At 38.0% G+C, this 13,930-nt stretch overlaps 1 protein-coding gene across 1 annotated transcript in view; it reads left to right on the top strand.

Annotated features, from left to right (window-relative positions):
* LOC140239433 (diacylglycerol kinase theta-like) overlaps positions 1-13,930 on the top strand; it is a 120,529-nt gene that overhangs the window by 72,521 nt on the left and 34,078 nt on the right. Inside the window, exon 6 of the mRNA XM_072319272.1 lies at positions 4,941-5,079. Within this exon, the coding sequence (XP_072175373.1) occupies positions 4,941-5,079 (139 nt within the window). The remainder of the gene's footprint in view (positions 1-4,940; positions 5,080-13,930) is intronic.

Here is a 13,930-nt window from a genome sequence, read left to right as displayed (position 1 = left end):
TTTGGTTAATCAATTAGTCACCGAAATGCCCAAAATGGACTGTCTTGTTGATCCCTAAAATGCCCCAAACTACCCGTCTGTTTGTTTGTTTGTCTGTATTTTAATATTTTCTTTCTGTACCATTTTTTGTTTTCATATGATATAAAAAATATAATTATGTTATTTTAAAGAGGTCAAAGGTCTACAAAGGTACCCCCGTCAGAATTACTTCTGTGACAAACCATTCTCTTGGTAAAGTCTTTGTAGGTTTTCTAATAAACATAACTTATAATAGACAAAAATAAGCATGCAGTGAAATAGTTTCCATCGTTTTGAAAGTTGTCGAAATGAGAGCAATATTGCTGTACCGTCCAGGGAACCATAGGCCATTATGTACAGAATCTTCAGTTGCTAAAGGTTAATGTATTGGAAATATGGAAAGGGTTGTCACTGTGCAGTTATTTTAGTGACAGGAAACAGATCCTATGCACCTGTGAGTATGTAGCAGAAAAAGAGTAGGATTTTTACATTTTGGATCTCACTGTGTGCTATCAAAGGTTAGTGTGATATTAGGCATACATTGATGTTCACAGGAAATTATGTGATCACTGTGAGAGCGGAGATCAGAACAGTTTTGAGTGCTCTCTAATGTGCATTGTGTGGAATGTAATCGGGATGTAAGAAGCCAATAACGTGTTTGAAGTGCTAAAGAGAGTACTTCGATCTAGTGTTACCATCAGATCATCGCAAACATTGTCCAGGAACAATGGGCAATGCATCGGCTGAAAGAAAATGTTGAATTGCATATTCTTACTCGAGAATGCGATGATGACTCTTGATACCTAGCACGAGGCAGGAAGTAAAAAATACATTTCCCTTCTGATACTAGTGATTAGTATTGAAGGTGTGACACAATACCAGGAAATCATGTCTCTCAATCTGTGTGTATTCTTCATTCGCATGCTTGCAAATGTTGATTTTTCTTTGAAGTTCATCAAGCCGTACTTCATAAAGTAATTTTATAACCTGTTCACTGCCCCCCTCAAGTTTTCAGAGATTTCTTCTTGCAGACATGCCTACAAATCCACATATTTCAAATCGTACACAAACAAACACTAGCTGTGTGAGTCCATTCACAGAAACATGTGAAAAGAGGACCGCTTTGATAGCTGTTGACAGTGTAAAAACAAAGCATCAGATAATCAAATGAGATACTGGTACCCTCAGTATTCACTGTTTGGAAATGAAGGAGCATGTGCCAGACTCCCCAGTGTAGATAATGATGCCGATGATAATGCTGAGAAGAAGGGTACGTAAAGAAATCATAATGATAAATGATGATCTACGTGTACAGTTACGGTGGTAATGACAATGATCTCCCCAATGGCAGTGAAGATTGTTGATGAATGGTATAACAGTAACAATCTGGATGACATTGATAAGATACCATACTAATGTATAATAACTGTACATTAGTTTTGCTAATACAAGATAATATGGATATTGTTCATATATTTCTGGATCCAGCTTTAGGGGGATATTATATGTATAATGCTCTAATTACTTTATTAAGGAGACACATGACCTTTGTAGGGAGACAATTTGATCTCCTTAACATTTTTAACTGTATTCCATTCAAGCGCATGCTCTACCACTGACATTGCTTACTGTAAAACGAGGAGTGTTTGCGTGCATTTTAATTTCATGAATTTTGCGAGCGCCAAGATTCATGAAATCAAAATGCACATGAAAGTTCTTGTCTACATTATATGCATTGAACACCAGTTAAATTTAAACTTATCTTGTATCCTACTTTTATATTTAATACTCTCATTAGCAAATGAATTCTCTTTGCCAAAGCGTGTGTGATGTCTCAGAAACAGCAAGCATCAACTATAGCTGTACTCGTATATTAGGAGCTGTTCAAGTAAAAAGTTATACCATCGCACCCAGTTTCCAGATGAAAAATTCAGTTAGCCAAGTGAAAGGGGGGGGGGGGGGAGTGAATAGTCGTAAAAGAAGATAAATGGAGACATCGCTTCATCATTATGGTTGCCGTGGCAACGGCAGAGAGAAACCATAGCCGCCCTGCCCGTGACGATGGAGCGAAACTTCTTCATGCCACCACAATGCGTGGATGTCCGTGTAAAATCGAAAGCAGATTCCCTCCCTCGCGTCCTCCTTTGTCCGTCTTCCCTCTCACATTCGGTCAAGCTCCAACTCCCCCTCTATTTCCGTCCCTCACGCTTTTTTCAACTCCCCTCCTGTACTTCCCACACCGCCTTTATTGAAATCTTCCCCTGGATCTGCAAAGCTCCATTTCCCCCCATTGTGCATGTACATGTGGTGTCTGTGTGTGTGTGTGTGTGTGTGTGTGTGTTTTGTCACAAGGCCACACTTCATGATCCCTCCGTGCAGCTATTTTCAGCTGCCGAAAATTGCCTCAGAGACAGGCATGATGGTGTGTGTGGCTCCTTATTGGGCGTAAGGAGAGGGTTACAGAATAGATGCATCATGGGGGGGGGGGGGATAGCGATGAGAAAATACGAGAAAGAGAAAGGAATCAGAATAACAATTGTTAGATATATTTAGAAAGGGTATTGTGTGTGAATCATGCACTTACTATAGTGTGTATTTTTGTGTGCTCAGTTATAGTACATAAATTTGATACACTTGCAATTTGTGTTCATAGTGTACATGTATGTGCATGTAATATACACAACGTATGTGTTTTACCATAATGTTTTATATATTTGGACGTCTTTGTATCAGATGTACTTTTGAAACATTAATTCATACATCGGTATGATGCATTCTTGCACAGAACTCATGTGCATTGTGTATCTTTTAGGTTTTTTTTTATTTATTTATTGTTTAGGGAAGGTGATATATGATGTGCATGTGTGTGTAAAGAGAGATAAAGATAGAGATAGAGAGGAGAGAGAGAAAGAGAACCTGTAAATGAGTAGATAGATTTAGATCTTGCTTCTAAAGAGATTATTAGATGTGTGTGTCATCAAGGTATTCCAGGGTTTATATAGAGGAAGAATATGGTTTGTATTATGCTCTATGTATGCCTTTTGGATGTGATTTTACTGAATACTACTTGTGCATCCTGAGTTGGTTGGTTGGGTGGGGGGAGGGGGGGGGGCAATGGGGCTCTGTGGAGAATGGTTTTAACACCTTTGGAGGAAGTCCTCCTTGTGGTATTGGTATCCTCTTATTTTACCTTCAGACAGCATTGACAAGGATGTGGTCTGAGAGTGTGGCTAATCGTACAAATATAATCTGGCGTCAGAGAGTGGTCGCTGCATGTCATGATGAACCTATTTCTGTTAAGCCACTTTTTTTTCCCCCTGTCTGTTTCTCGACACTTAAAGGGACTGTACAGTACTGGTTGAGGTAAGGATACACATTCCTAATTGAGATAATGAGAAACCTCTTATGAAATATGAAAGAGCATGTAATTTTAAGAAGAATTCAACGTTTTTTGATGAAAATCGGTTTTCAAATGGCTGAGATATCAAAAAAAGTGATAATAATAAAAGGCGACAGGCCATGCCTTTTATTAGGTTCTCTTTGTTTCACCTTGTTTTTGGATATCTCAGCCATTTCAGAACCGATTTTCGTCAAATAAACATTTGATACCCCTTAGAATTGCATGCTCTTTGACATCTCATAGAATGGTTTCTGAATATCTCGCGAAACGTTAAAGGCTATTAAAATCCTCACCTCAACCAGAACTGTACAGCCCCTTAAAGTTGTAAGTCCATGTTGTCATCCAGGCAGTTTGCATAAGATTTCAAGTTTTACCCAGTACACCTACATGTATGTCTCATTACGCTGGCTCCTGCTTCTCTTATACTGTACTGAAGAAGAGCGGAAGTACTAACACCGAATCAGCATTTACAAGATGATTACAATAGGAAGAAATTACTCACACATGTCATGTGTAACATGATTCTCAGATGAAATGTACACTCTGAAGTAGATATTTTCTTTGCATTCATTTCAACTGTGAGGAAGTAATTATTAAATTCATAAGCAGATCTTATTTATGAACGAGTGAATCATTAGTTGACTGACGTATCTAAGTCAAAAAGCAAACTTATGAACAAATAATAAAAAAGAAACAAACCCAACCAACAATTAAAAAAAACAAAAAACAAAACCAAGCAACAAATAATAAAAAAGAAAAGAGCCCAACCAAAAAAAAAAAAAAAAAATACCCAAAGCAAAACAAAGCCAAATGAAAATTTGCCAAACCTTATGAATCCTTTTTGTGCCTTGAGTGCCGATTGGCACAAAAAAACAACAACAAACCCCCCCCCCCAACAACTCATAATGTTGTACTCACCACAAGATCCTGACACCGAAAGGGTTAGTGGTAATATTACAAACAAGTTTCCCCCCATTGCCTAAATGGGGCACTTGGGCAAGGGCACCATGACTTGAACAGGCAATTTAAGTTCCAGCTCAGTTTCCTCACTCAGCAGTTTAAAGTTTAGTTGCCCTTCAGTTTGTTGCCCTCTGAAAGCAGTGAGGATAGCACCTTGTTGTTTATAAAATTTAGGAAATATTTATCAAGATGTGCACATCTGCATGAACTTTGGTTACTCTATACACCATACAATTCAGCAAGTCTATCTTGTCTCTTTTTTTTTTAAAACAAGTAGGCACATCCCAACAATTTTGGGATGGTTCAATTTGTGATCAAGATGTATCATGAATCTTGTTCATGCAGTGTGTGCTGCGCACTAGTGCATAATTATGAAATATGTGTATCCATCATATTCATGTCGGGATAAGAGTTGATACCTTCACATGTTTTTAGTTAACGAATAGCAACTGACTTTGCAAAATTTGTGAAAATAAAAATGCCCACGAAATGTATGACATATACAGTGTATGAAATTTTGATTTTGAATTTTTATCATCCTTTTGACATCTGACTCTTGCAGGCACATTCAGGCTGCCACAAGTCTCTACAGAAGGAGTGTGACATGGGGCCGATCCGCGAGCTCATCATTCCCCCCTGGGCGGTGTCCATGCCGGTCACTATGAGCATGGTCAAGGGGGACATCGTCTCCAGGATACAAGGTAGGCGTGGCCTAATCTCGGAAATCCCGCCCCCCCCCCCTCTCTCACTTTCTTCCCACAGCCATTTGGTATCATGCATCTTAACAATGTTGTTTACGTATGTGACAAATCCTTGATTTATATATGTTGATTCTTGTTCCCCCCTTCCTGTGTGATTATAGGGAGTATATCTTGTACCCCAGCGTGAATTTTCTGCTGTTTTCTAGTGTGTGTCTTTTGACCGCTCGAACAAAATCTAATCGTTACGGAGGAATGTTTTGAAAAGAGCAAGTAGATTTTGGTAAGTGTATTGTCATACTGTCGTACTTTGCTCAATGTGCTGTTGGTGATGTTAATGTACCGTTTCGATGCGAGGGTCAACATGTTTTGTTGTTGTGTGACATTGCTACTGTGATGCATCGTACTTCATCGATATTAATGAGTGTTTTTGTCATGTCATCCTCGTGTTACGTTGATTGATGCAGTTCATGTGTCCTTGTCGAAATGGGTATGCTTCAGTTAGAACAATGGCTGTGGTTTCAAAATGCAACATTTCTAGGAAATCCACTTTATTTTGTCTGTCTGTATGATTGTACCACCAGTGTGTGTGGATTATTCATTATTACCTATTGGTAGACTCTACATTTTGCAGTTGTGTTATATAGCATACTGCGAAACCCAGTCAACAGTTTTCCATGTGTATGTATAAGATTGTATGTCATAACCATGACCATGAATGCTTTTATAATCACCAGTTTTATTTGCTGAACCTGTTAATTTTGAGCAGATCTTCCCCTCACACTCCCGTGATATCGTTTTGACTTTTCCCCTCTCCTCGTTAAATATAAAAAGTATGGCTTTACTGTTAATGAAGAAGCTTTCCCTAGCTTCTCTCTAATTACCACCTGCATGAGTATGACAATTCTTAACAATGAAAAACAAAATATGATTCTTGATCCTTTATAAAAAATTGACGACATTATGAAGGAAGCTTTACTGATTGCATTATTTTAGTGCGTATATGTCTGTCTCTTGTTGATAACATTTCCCCTTTATTATTTTGTCAGAGATGTACAGTTTGACTCTAAATTCAATGCCTACTGTTTTCAGCATGTTTCTATCTGTGGACCCAATTTGTTCAAAGACTGGCTGAAGTAAAGTGATTATGGGAAGGTGTGGTCTACTAATAGGGAGACTCTATGGCAACATTGTGTGACTACATCCTGTTGCCATGGCAGCATTTCTTTCGCTCAAATGTGAGCTGTTCTTGGAACATGGGGAAATAGGGCTTGTTGTTGGTGATGAACACTTAAAGCCAAGAAAAGATTACAAGGACTTCTGGTGTATTGTTTTGATCATATCGAATCTATATTTGAAAGAGGAGCATTTGAAATCATCAGCCTTGCCCTCATCCAAAGTATTTTTCTGACTGGCAAGTTGTTGTGTCTTGGGCGAAGACTATACCTACAGATAGATAACTATTTAGGCAACAAATGATTACTTTTTTTTTTCTGCAAGAAACTACAAATGATGTGATCGTCTAATGGTACCCTTTTCCCTTTCCTGTAGAAGAACTGCAGTAATATTATTGCTCCTTAGTAGATGGCTTTGCTACATCTTTTCTCGTTTTTGCCAGCATGACATCTGTGTGAGTAATGTTTGAGTTTTGGTAGTGGTGCTTTTGTAGACTATTCTCCCCTCCCTGACCATTACTGTCAATACAGGAAGCTCTAGCAATGTGAGACAAAAACTAAGAGATGGGATCACCATTCGAGCACTCATTCTTACTGTCTGAACTTTTGGAATTTTTGAAAGGCTGTCATCCTTGTTGATCTACGAGTAGCCACTCTATTCAGTTCCTGTTATCGGCACATATCACATTTTATTGACCAACTTTGAAATTTGAATTGTCTGAGGTAAATGGAAAAATGTTAAGCAAGCCCTTTGTCGTGTATGGTGTGAAGTATTTGTGTCCCCGCAGAAGTGATGCAGAAGAGGATGATCCAGTGCTAGGGATATTTGAAGGATGAGTGATGTCATTGGACACAATTGCCAGAGCTTCCCGCTGAGCCTGCTTGTACAATGCATGCCTGTACAATAGAATAAAATACCAAACTTTACTGGATGGTAGCGATACCTTTGTCAATTGACACCACCCACATTCATTTCATTTCTTTGTTGCATGACATATTGTTGTCTTCTCATGAATTTTCATGTTCCCCCTGCTCAATAAAAAAACAAAAAATGGCCACCTTCCTGACAACCTTTACGCTACCACCATCACAACCATCATCACCACCACCATCACCACCACCACAACCACCACCACCAACACCAACACCGCCGACACGGAATGACCCAATAAACTAGCCCTAAAGCTGCAGCAAAACAAACACCGCCACCATCACAACCACAACCACCACCACCACCACCAACAACAAAACCACCACCACCCGGACCAGTCCTCGCCGCATCCCAACGTCGCCGTGGAGACAAAGGAGGGAGAGAAGGGAAAGGAGGAGCTCCAGAGCCCGAGGCCCAGGAGGGCGATGCAGCTGTCCCGCCGGTCCAGCAGCGCCTCTCCAGTCCTCTCACGCCTACGAGTCAAGCTTAGACGGAGTGACTCCTTGTCAAGTATGGCCACTCCCTCCCTCACCCTCCATCCTTTTCTCCTCCAAACTTTCCCCCCTCACCTTCACAAGCTTGCAGTTCCATTTCGACAACAAAGTCGTTTTTTTTTTTTAAGAGGGTTGCAGTTTTTGCCTTCAGAAATACGTGCTTTGTCATACAGAAACAGTGCAAGGTGCCTTCGTTCTAGCATACATTAAATACACTGAAAAACAACAACAACAACACATATATGTGACCCTGCACCACAAAACAAACAAAAAGTCGCCAGACAGGGATTTTTAGTTGAGGACAGATTCTTGAAGAGCAGACTCTGAGCTTTAAAATAATGTGTAACTCATATCACATGGACTCCGCTAACCTATCCAAATACAAGAAAGAATGTGCACACTCTGGGAAAGTGCAAACTGAGAAAAAAGGCTCTGAAGTACATGGTCTATTCAAGCGCTTAATCTTTACCGAACCGTGCTAGCTGTGCAATGAAAGGGAAAAAAAACAGGATGTAAACCACCAGAGCAACAACAATGAAGAGATTGTCAGATTAAGCTGAAATTGAGCATGTTCTATTAACACATTCTGTCCACGACTAATTCTAACTTTCAAAGCAGTAGAATTATCCTTTCAAAAGTTATTAGACTTGAAAGTGAAGAGTGTGTAAAGGATTGCAAGAAATGAAAAGGGGACGCTTAGACATACCTGATCATTCTATTCTCCCCTCAAAACGGGTTGTAGAAATACCGCTGAAAATACACTTTCCCATTCATGTTATGATCCCAAAATTAAGTATAAAGGGATTGTATAGTATTGGTTGAGACCTAATTTCAGGTTTCTAACATTTTTGGTGAGATAATGAGAAACCTCTTATGAAATATGAAAGAGCAAGTAATTTTATGAGGAATTCAACATTTATTTGATGAAAATTGGTTTTGAAATGGCTGAGCTATCCAAAAAAGGGCGATTCTAATAAAGTGTGGGACCCACACTTTATTATGATTGCTTTGTTTTTATACTTTGTTTTTGGATGTTTCAGTCATCCCAAACCTGATTTTCATCAAATAAACTTTGATTTCCTCTTAAAATGGTATGCTCTGTACTATATCATAAGTGTTTTCTTGGTATCTCGCAAAAACTTTAAAGCCCAATTCTCATCTCCACCAATACTGTACCATCCCTTTAATGTAGAAGAAGGATAGCTCTTTCAGAAATTATGAAAAACTCAAGATTGACTCGGTTGACCCATTTCACCTTTTTTGAGTCCTCACGTGAAATCAAGTGGTGCGACTTTTTGTTCGTTTTGTGATGCACGGTCACATATGATGTTGATATCTCATAACGTGGTTTAAGAGAGGGATGTTTTCAGGTCTCTAGTTTAAATACCTGCAAAATACCTGCAAACATGAACATTGTTAGTGATGCTTCAGTTGCATAAAAATGTGCAATCACAAACTGAGCGAGAATTATCTCTGACAATCAATTCAGTGTTACGGTACTGAAGATCATTTGAACATTTTGATATAAACACACACACACACACCTTCAAATTCATGCCCTAGTCACTAACTGCTATTAACACAAAAAATTTGCTGTGCCGTTAATTTGCTGTGGATTGGCTTAATTTGAAAATTTGTTACTCACATAATATGTAGATATATTACTTATGAGTGTGTGTGCGTGCAAAAATATACTACAATGCTGCTTGTCCTCTTTGATGTGACATATTTTCTCCAGTTTTATGGACATGATTCAGTCCCTTTGACATTTCCCTATTTTATTTATTTATTTATTCATTAAAAAAAAATGTTCTGTCCATCAAAATGTAAGGTTTCAGGATATCACAACACTTTCTATAACTTCATTTGAGATTTGTTATATAGTCATTAAAAAAAAAAGAAAAACGAAAGAAACAAATTCTGTTCTCCAGTAGGATCTAAAAGAGGGGAAACTTCATCATCTACATCATGCAAAGTCTGCTCTAGAAGCAGAAATTTGGTACTCATTCATACCTTGATCACCCACCCCTCCTCATTTCTCCACAGTGCTTGATGTTTCTGTGACTGTTGACATATTGGTGCATGCATCCCTGTGCAGCTGTGATGCTTATTATGTTTGTTTTTGTGTGTGATTTTGTGTACTTAGACTCTGCTGTATCATATTTCCCATATATCTGACTGAAAATGCTCCAGTTGCCACTCTTGATGTTGGTTTCCTCCATTGATTTAGCCATAGTATGACAGCTTTTTTTTAAACATTTTTTTTTCTATCATGAATTTTGTCTGCCTTCCAAGGAAAGATTTAGAGTTTGTGTCTCTCAGAAAGCACTGCTTTTAACCCATTGAGGACGGACTGATTTTGCTACAATGCGCATTTCTCATAGACCCCTGCTGGAGTATACTCTGGACTCGTCCTCAATGGGTTTGGAAGTGTGCCCGGAACTGATAATATTGAACTATTATGATAAAACTCTATTCTGGTAGACAAAATGTAATATTACAACAAAAAGTTAATGCTAATATTTTAGTGAAGATTTAGAAGAAGAACAGCTGAAATGTTGAGAACTTGATGTGATTTCTCATGGGAAATCTCTTATGTACTGTGCATGTATGTAATGTCCCGTAGTATACCACCTAAACCGGATTCACAAATTTTAATCCATGTCAGCAGTTTCTGATAAGTGGGATATTATGCATATCAGTTTTTATGCCTCCGCCACGAAGTGGTGCCGGAGGCATTATGTTTTCGGGTTGTCCGTCCGTCCGTCCGTCCGTCCGTCCGTCCGTCCGTCCTTCCGTCCGTCCGTCCGTCCGTCCGTCCGTCCGTCCGTCCGTCCTTCCGTCCGTCCGTAATGAATTTTGTGGACAAGGTAACTATCGAAACCTGTTGAGGTATCCTAATGAAACTTGGCATGTATGTGTATTAGGGGGTGAAGTTATGCCTATCAACTTTTGGGTGCACATGCTCAAGGTCAAAGGTCAAAAGGTCAAGGTCAAATACATAAAATTTCACTATTTCCACCATATCTATTGAATGCCTGAAGATATTTTCTTGAAATTTAGTGTATACATGTATTACCCAGTTAAGATTCTCTGGTGAAAGTTTGGGTCATGAGGTCAAAGGTCAAAAGGTTAGGGTCAAATACATAAAATTTCACTATTTCCACCATATCTATTGAATGCCTGAAGACATTTTCTTGAAACTTAGTGTATACATGTATTACCCAATTAAGATTCTCTGGTGAAAGTTTGGGTCATGAGGTCAAAGGTCAAAGGTCAAAAGGTCAAGTAAAAATATTAAAACTTCTTTTTTTTCTCCGTACCTTGGAAAATTGTTCAAGGTATCTTCATGGAACATAGTATACATGTACTGACTGGAAGTGATTATCTAGAGAATGTAGGGTTCATGGGGTCAAAGGTCAGGGGTCAAAGGTCAAGTGCAAGACTTCAAAATTTTACTATTACCCTCATATTTATGCAATGCCAGCAGGGTTATTTTTTTACACTTGGTGTATGCGTGTGTAACCTATCACTAGAAATTCTCTGGAAAGTTTTTTTTTTTCTCTTTTCGCCTCAAAGGTCAAAAGGTCAAAGATCAAGTGAAAGTGCTGAACTAACTTTTTCCTCCATATCTCGGAAGTGGCTCAAGTTACCTTGAAACTTAGTACATATTATGCATGTTCTACCTGAAAGTAATTCTCTATATGAATTTTAGGGTCAAGGGCCATATGAAAATGGTAACAATTTACTATTCAATTCAGAAATTGCACTTTTTCTCCACACCTGTACCTTGAAAATTACTCAATGCCTAATTGTATGAATGGGTCAAAGTCAAGTTAAAGTCCTTAAATCCCTAGATACATGCTCTCTTATTCATCCAATTAAACCTACGTCAAGGAAGGTGAACATTCAACACATTTGTGACAAACTTGTCATTCCAATATTTTGCCAATTTTGTGAAAATGAAATCACACAGTGTCCACATGTACTATCTAGACCTATTTGGGAAAATCATGCATTATGGCGGAGGCATACCAGTCGCCAAAGCGACATTTCTAGTTGACTTTTAAAATTCGATTTTAACTCATCCATATGTTCCTGAAAAAAAAAGGTCAAAGACATGGTATAACATTGAAGATTCTGAACCAATTCAAGTCAATTTCATCTGAGGAAGCAAAATATCTTATCTTCTTTGAAAACTGTACCCAGTGTGACAGGTGTATCTATGACATTTGTTGTAGGATAAGGACATATCTCTGACTAATTTCTGCAGTACACGTTGAGAAAACTGTGTGCTTGTTTCAATACTATATCAATATATATCAATATACACAGGGCTGGACACTAACCTTTTTTTTTTTTTTTTTTTTCTCTGGGGGCCCATTTGGGTCACTAAGATCTTTAAATCTGAAATCCGGCCCGAAATAATCCATTTTGAATCTTAGTTGGCCAATCAGGCCACCACAAGATAGCTCTTATCGACATTTGGTGACCGTACATCAGGCCCCTGGCTACCATTCATGTTGAGCTCATGTTGAGCACTGTTGAGCTCTATATATTCATAGGATATGAATTATAATGCCTGAATACTTTTATGTTGCTCTACGTGTACTTTGTCTTTCGACTTGTTTTTCCCTTTGCAGTTGGTTGGCCGATTACTTATAAATTCGCAAATTCTTTGCGTGAACACTCTTTGAAATGTGTGTGCTTTATATTTACTGGAGCTTATACACTGTTTAATTGCAGAAAAATTGTGCAATCAATACTCTACAGCTTGTATATTCTTGCGCATCATTTACTACTCTTATATCATCATGCCGTGAAATGAAATTGTTCAGCATTTTGTGTGAAGTCAATAAGCCCAACATCCTCTCAACGTAAAGATATGATTGTGCAACATTTTCAGTCAACAATCATTAATGATAGTGCAAAGATTACTGAAAAATGATGTTGATATTGTACAATCTACATCTTTTTCAAATCACATTTTCTACAAAGCCTTGAAGCATAATGTTTCTTTGAATAAAACTTCTTCAGCTTACATTCACTTGACTGACAATAGTGCAGAAAAATGTCTACAGGAATTTGTGGGCATCCTAAAAAAAAGAGAAGAAAACGATGTGAGTTTGATATAAAATTTGGCTTTCATTTGATGACAAATAATGTTAGGGTGCTTTAATGTAACATACATTACTCTTTTGTTAAGTACAAATGGTGATTGTGGATTTCAGCCCTTTATAACTAGAGGCTGTTTGTTAGTTTTTTTTTTTTTTAATAATTGCGACAGTGAAATATTGTAGCAGTACTTGTGAGTGGAAATATGAGTTCAGTATGAAGTGAAAAGTTCCTTCTTTGTCTTCATTGGAGAGAGAAGTTGTACATTTTAGCTGTAAATTGCTCAAAAATAAGGTGATTGGACTTTTTCTTTTCTTTCCCTTTTTAAACGCTCAGTTTTTCCTGAGAGTTGAAAAGACATCTATGCAGTGGCAGGCTGGCAGTACTTCCACATCAAACATAGATTTCCAATTTGTGGAAAGACACACTTACCGCAACAATGGGGAAAACTTCATGAAATGCCAATCAGAAGAGTTGTGGTTAAGACAGATCTATACAGCTTCCAATAACCTCTAAAAGGATTAAATAACACATACAGTGCTATTTGTTGCATCATTACATCGTCTATCCTGTATTTGTTTTCTTTTCTTCCCTTTTTGATAAGATAGGAACTTTTCTGCAAACATTTACCCAATTCTGCACTTGGACTACATTTCTCTATCAAATAGTTGAACAGTAGAAATTAATGTTGCTGCACTGTGACAGACAAATTGTAGATATATTATAATGATTTTTTTTCTTTCACTTGTGATGTACTTTGAGGAAGTTTTATTCATATAACCATTGAATTCTCTTGTTGAAATTGTTGTTATCAGAAATTATTTTCAAATGGTCAGCCTTCTGAAGAAGAAATATAGCCATCAGCTCCATGTAGACTAGAAACAAATCCTATTTTGGTCTTGCAAAATAATGTGGTGGTTTTTGCCGCTAGTGTTCATATTCTGCAAATGCTGTCATATTGGTTGCTGGCAAAATTAATGTTGCCATGGTTATGATGTTGTAAGCATGCATTAGCAGGGTGGGAAGACAGCACATTTCCATGTAAAATGATGTCTGATGTTGCCATATATTCAATGTTGCATTTCTTTGAACCATCTTTATTTTTGATGCATAGACTGTGTAAATAAAAAAGTGGTTTG

The sequence above is a fragment of the Diadema setosum genome, chromosome 16, assembly GCF_964275005.1.
Source record: "Diadema setosum chromosome 16, eeDiaSeto1, whole genome shotgun sequence".
In the NCBI taxonomy this organism is placed as follows: Eukaryota; Metazoa; Echinodermata; class Echinoidea; order Diadematoida; family Diadematidae; genus Diadema; species Diadema setosum.
This window is presented reverse-complemented; position numbering and strand designations above follow the sequence as displayed.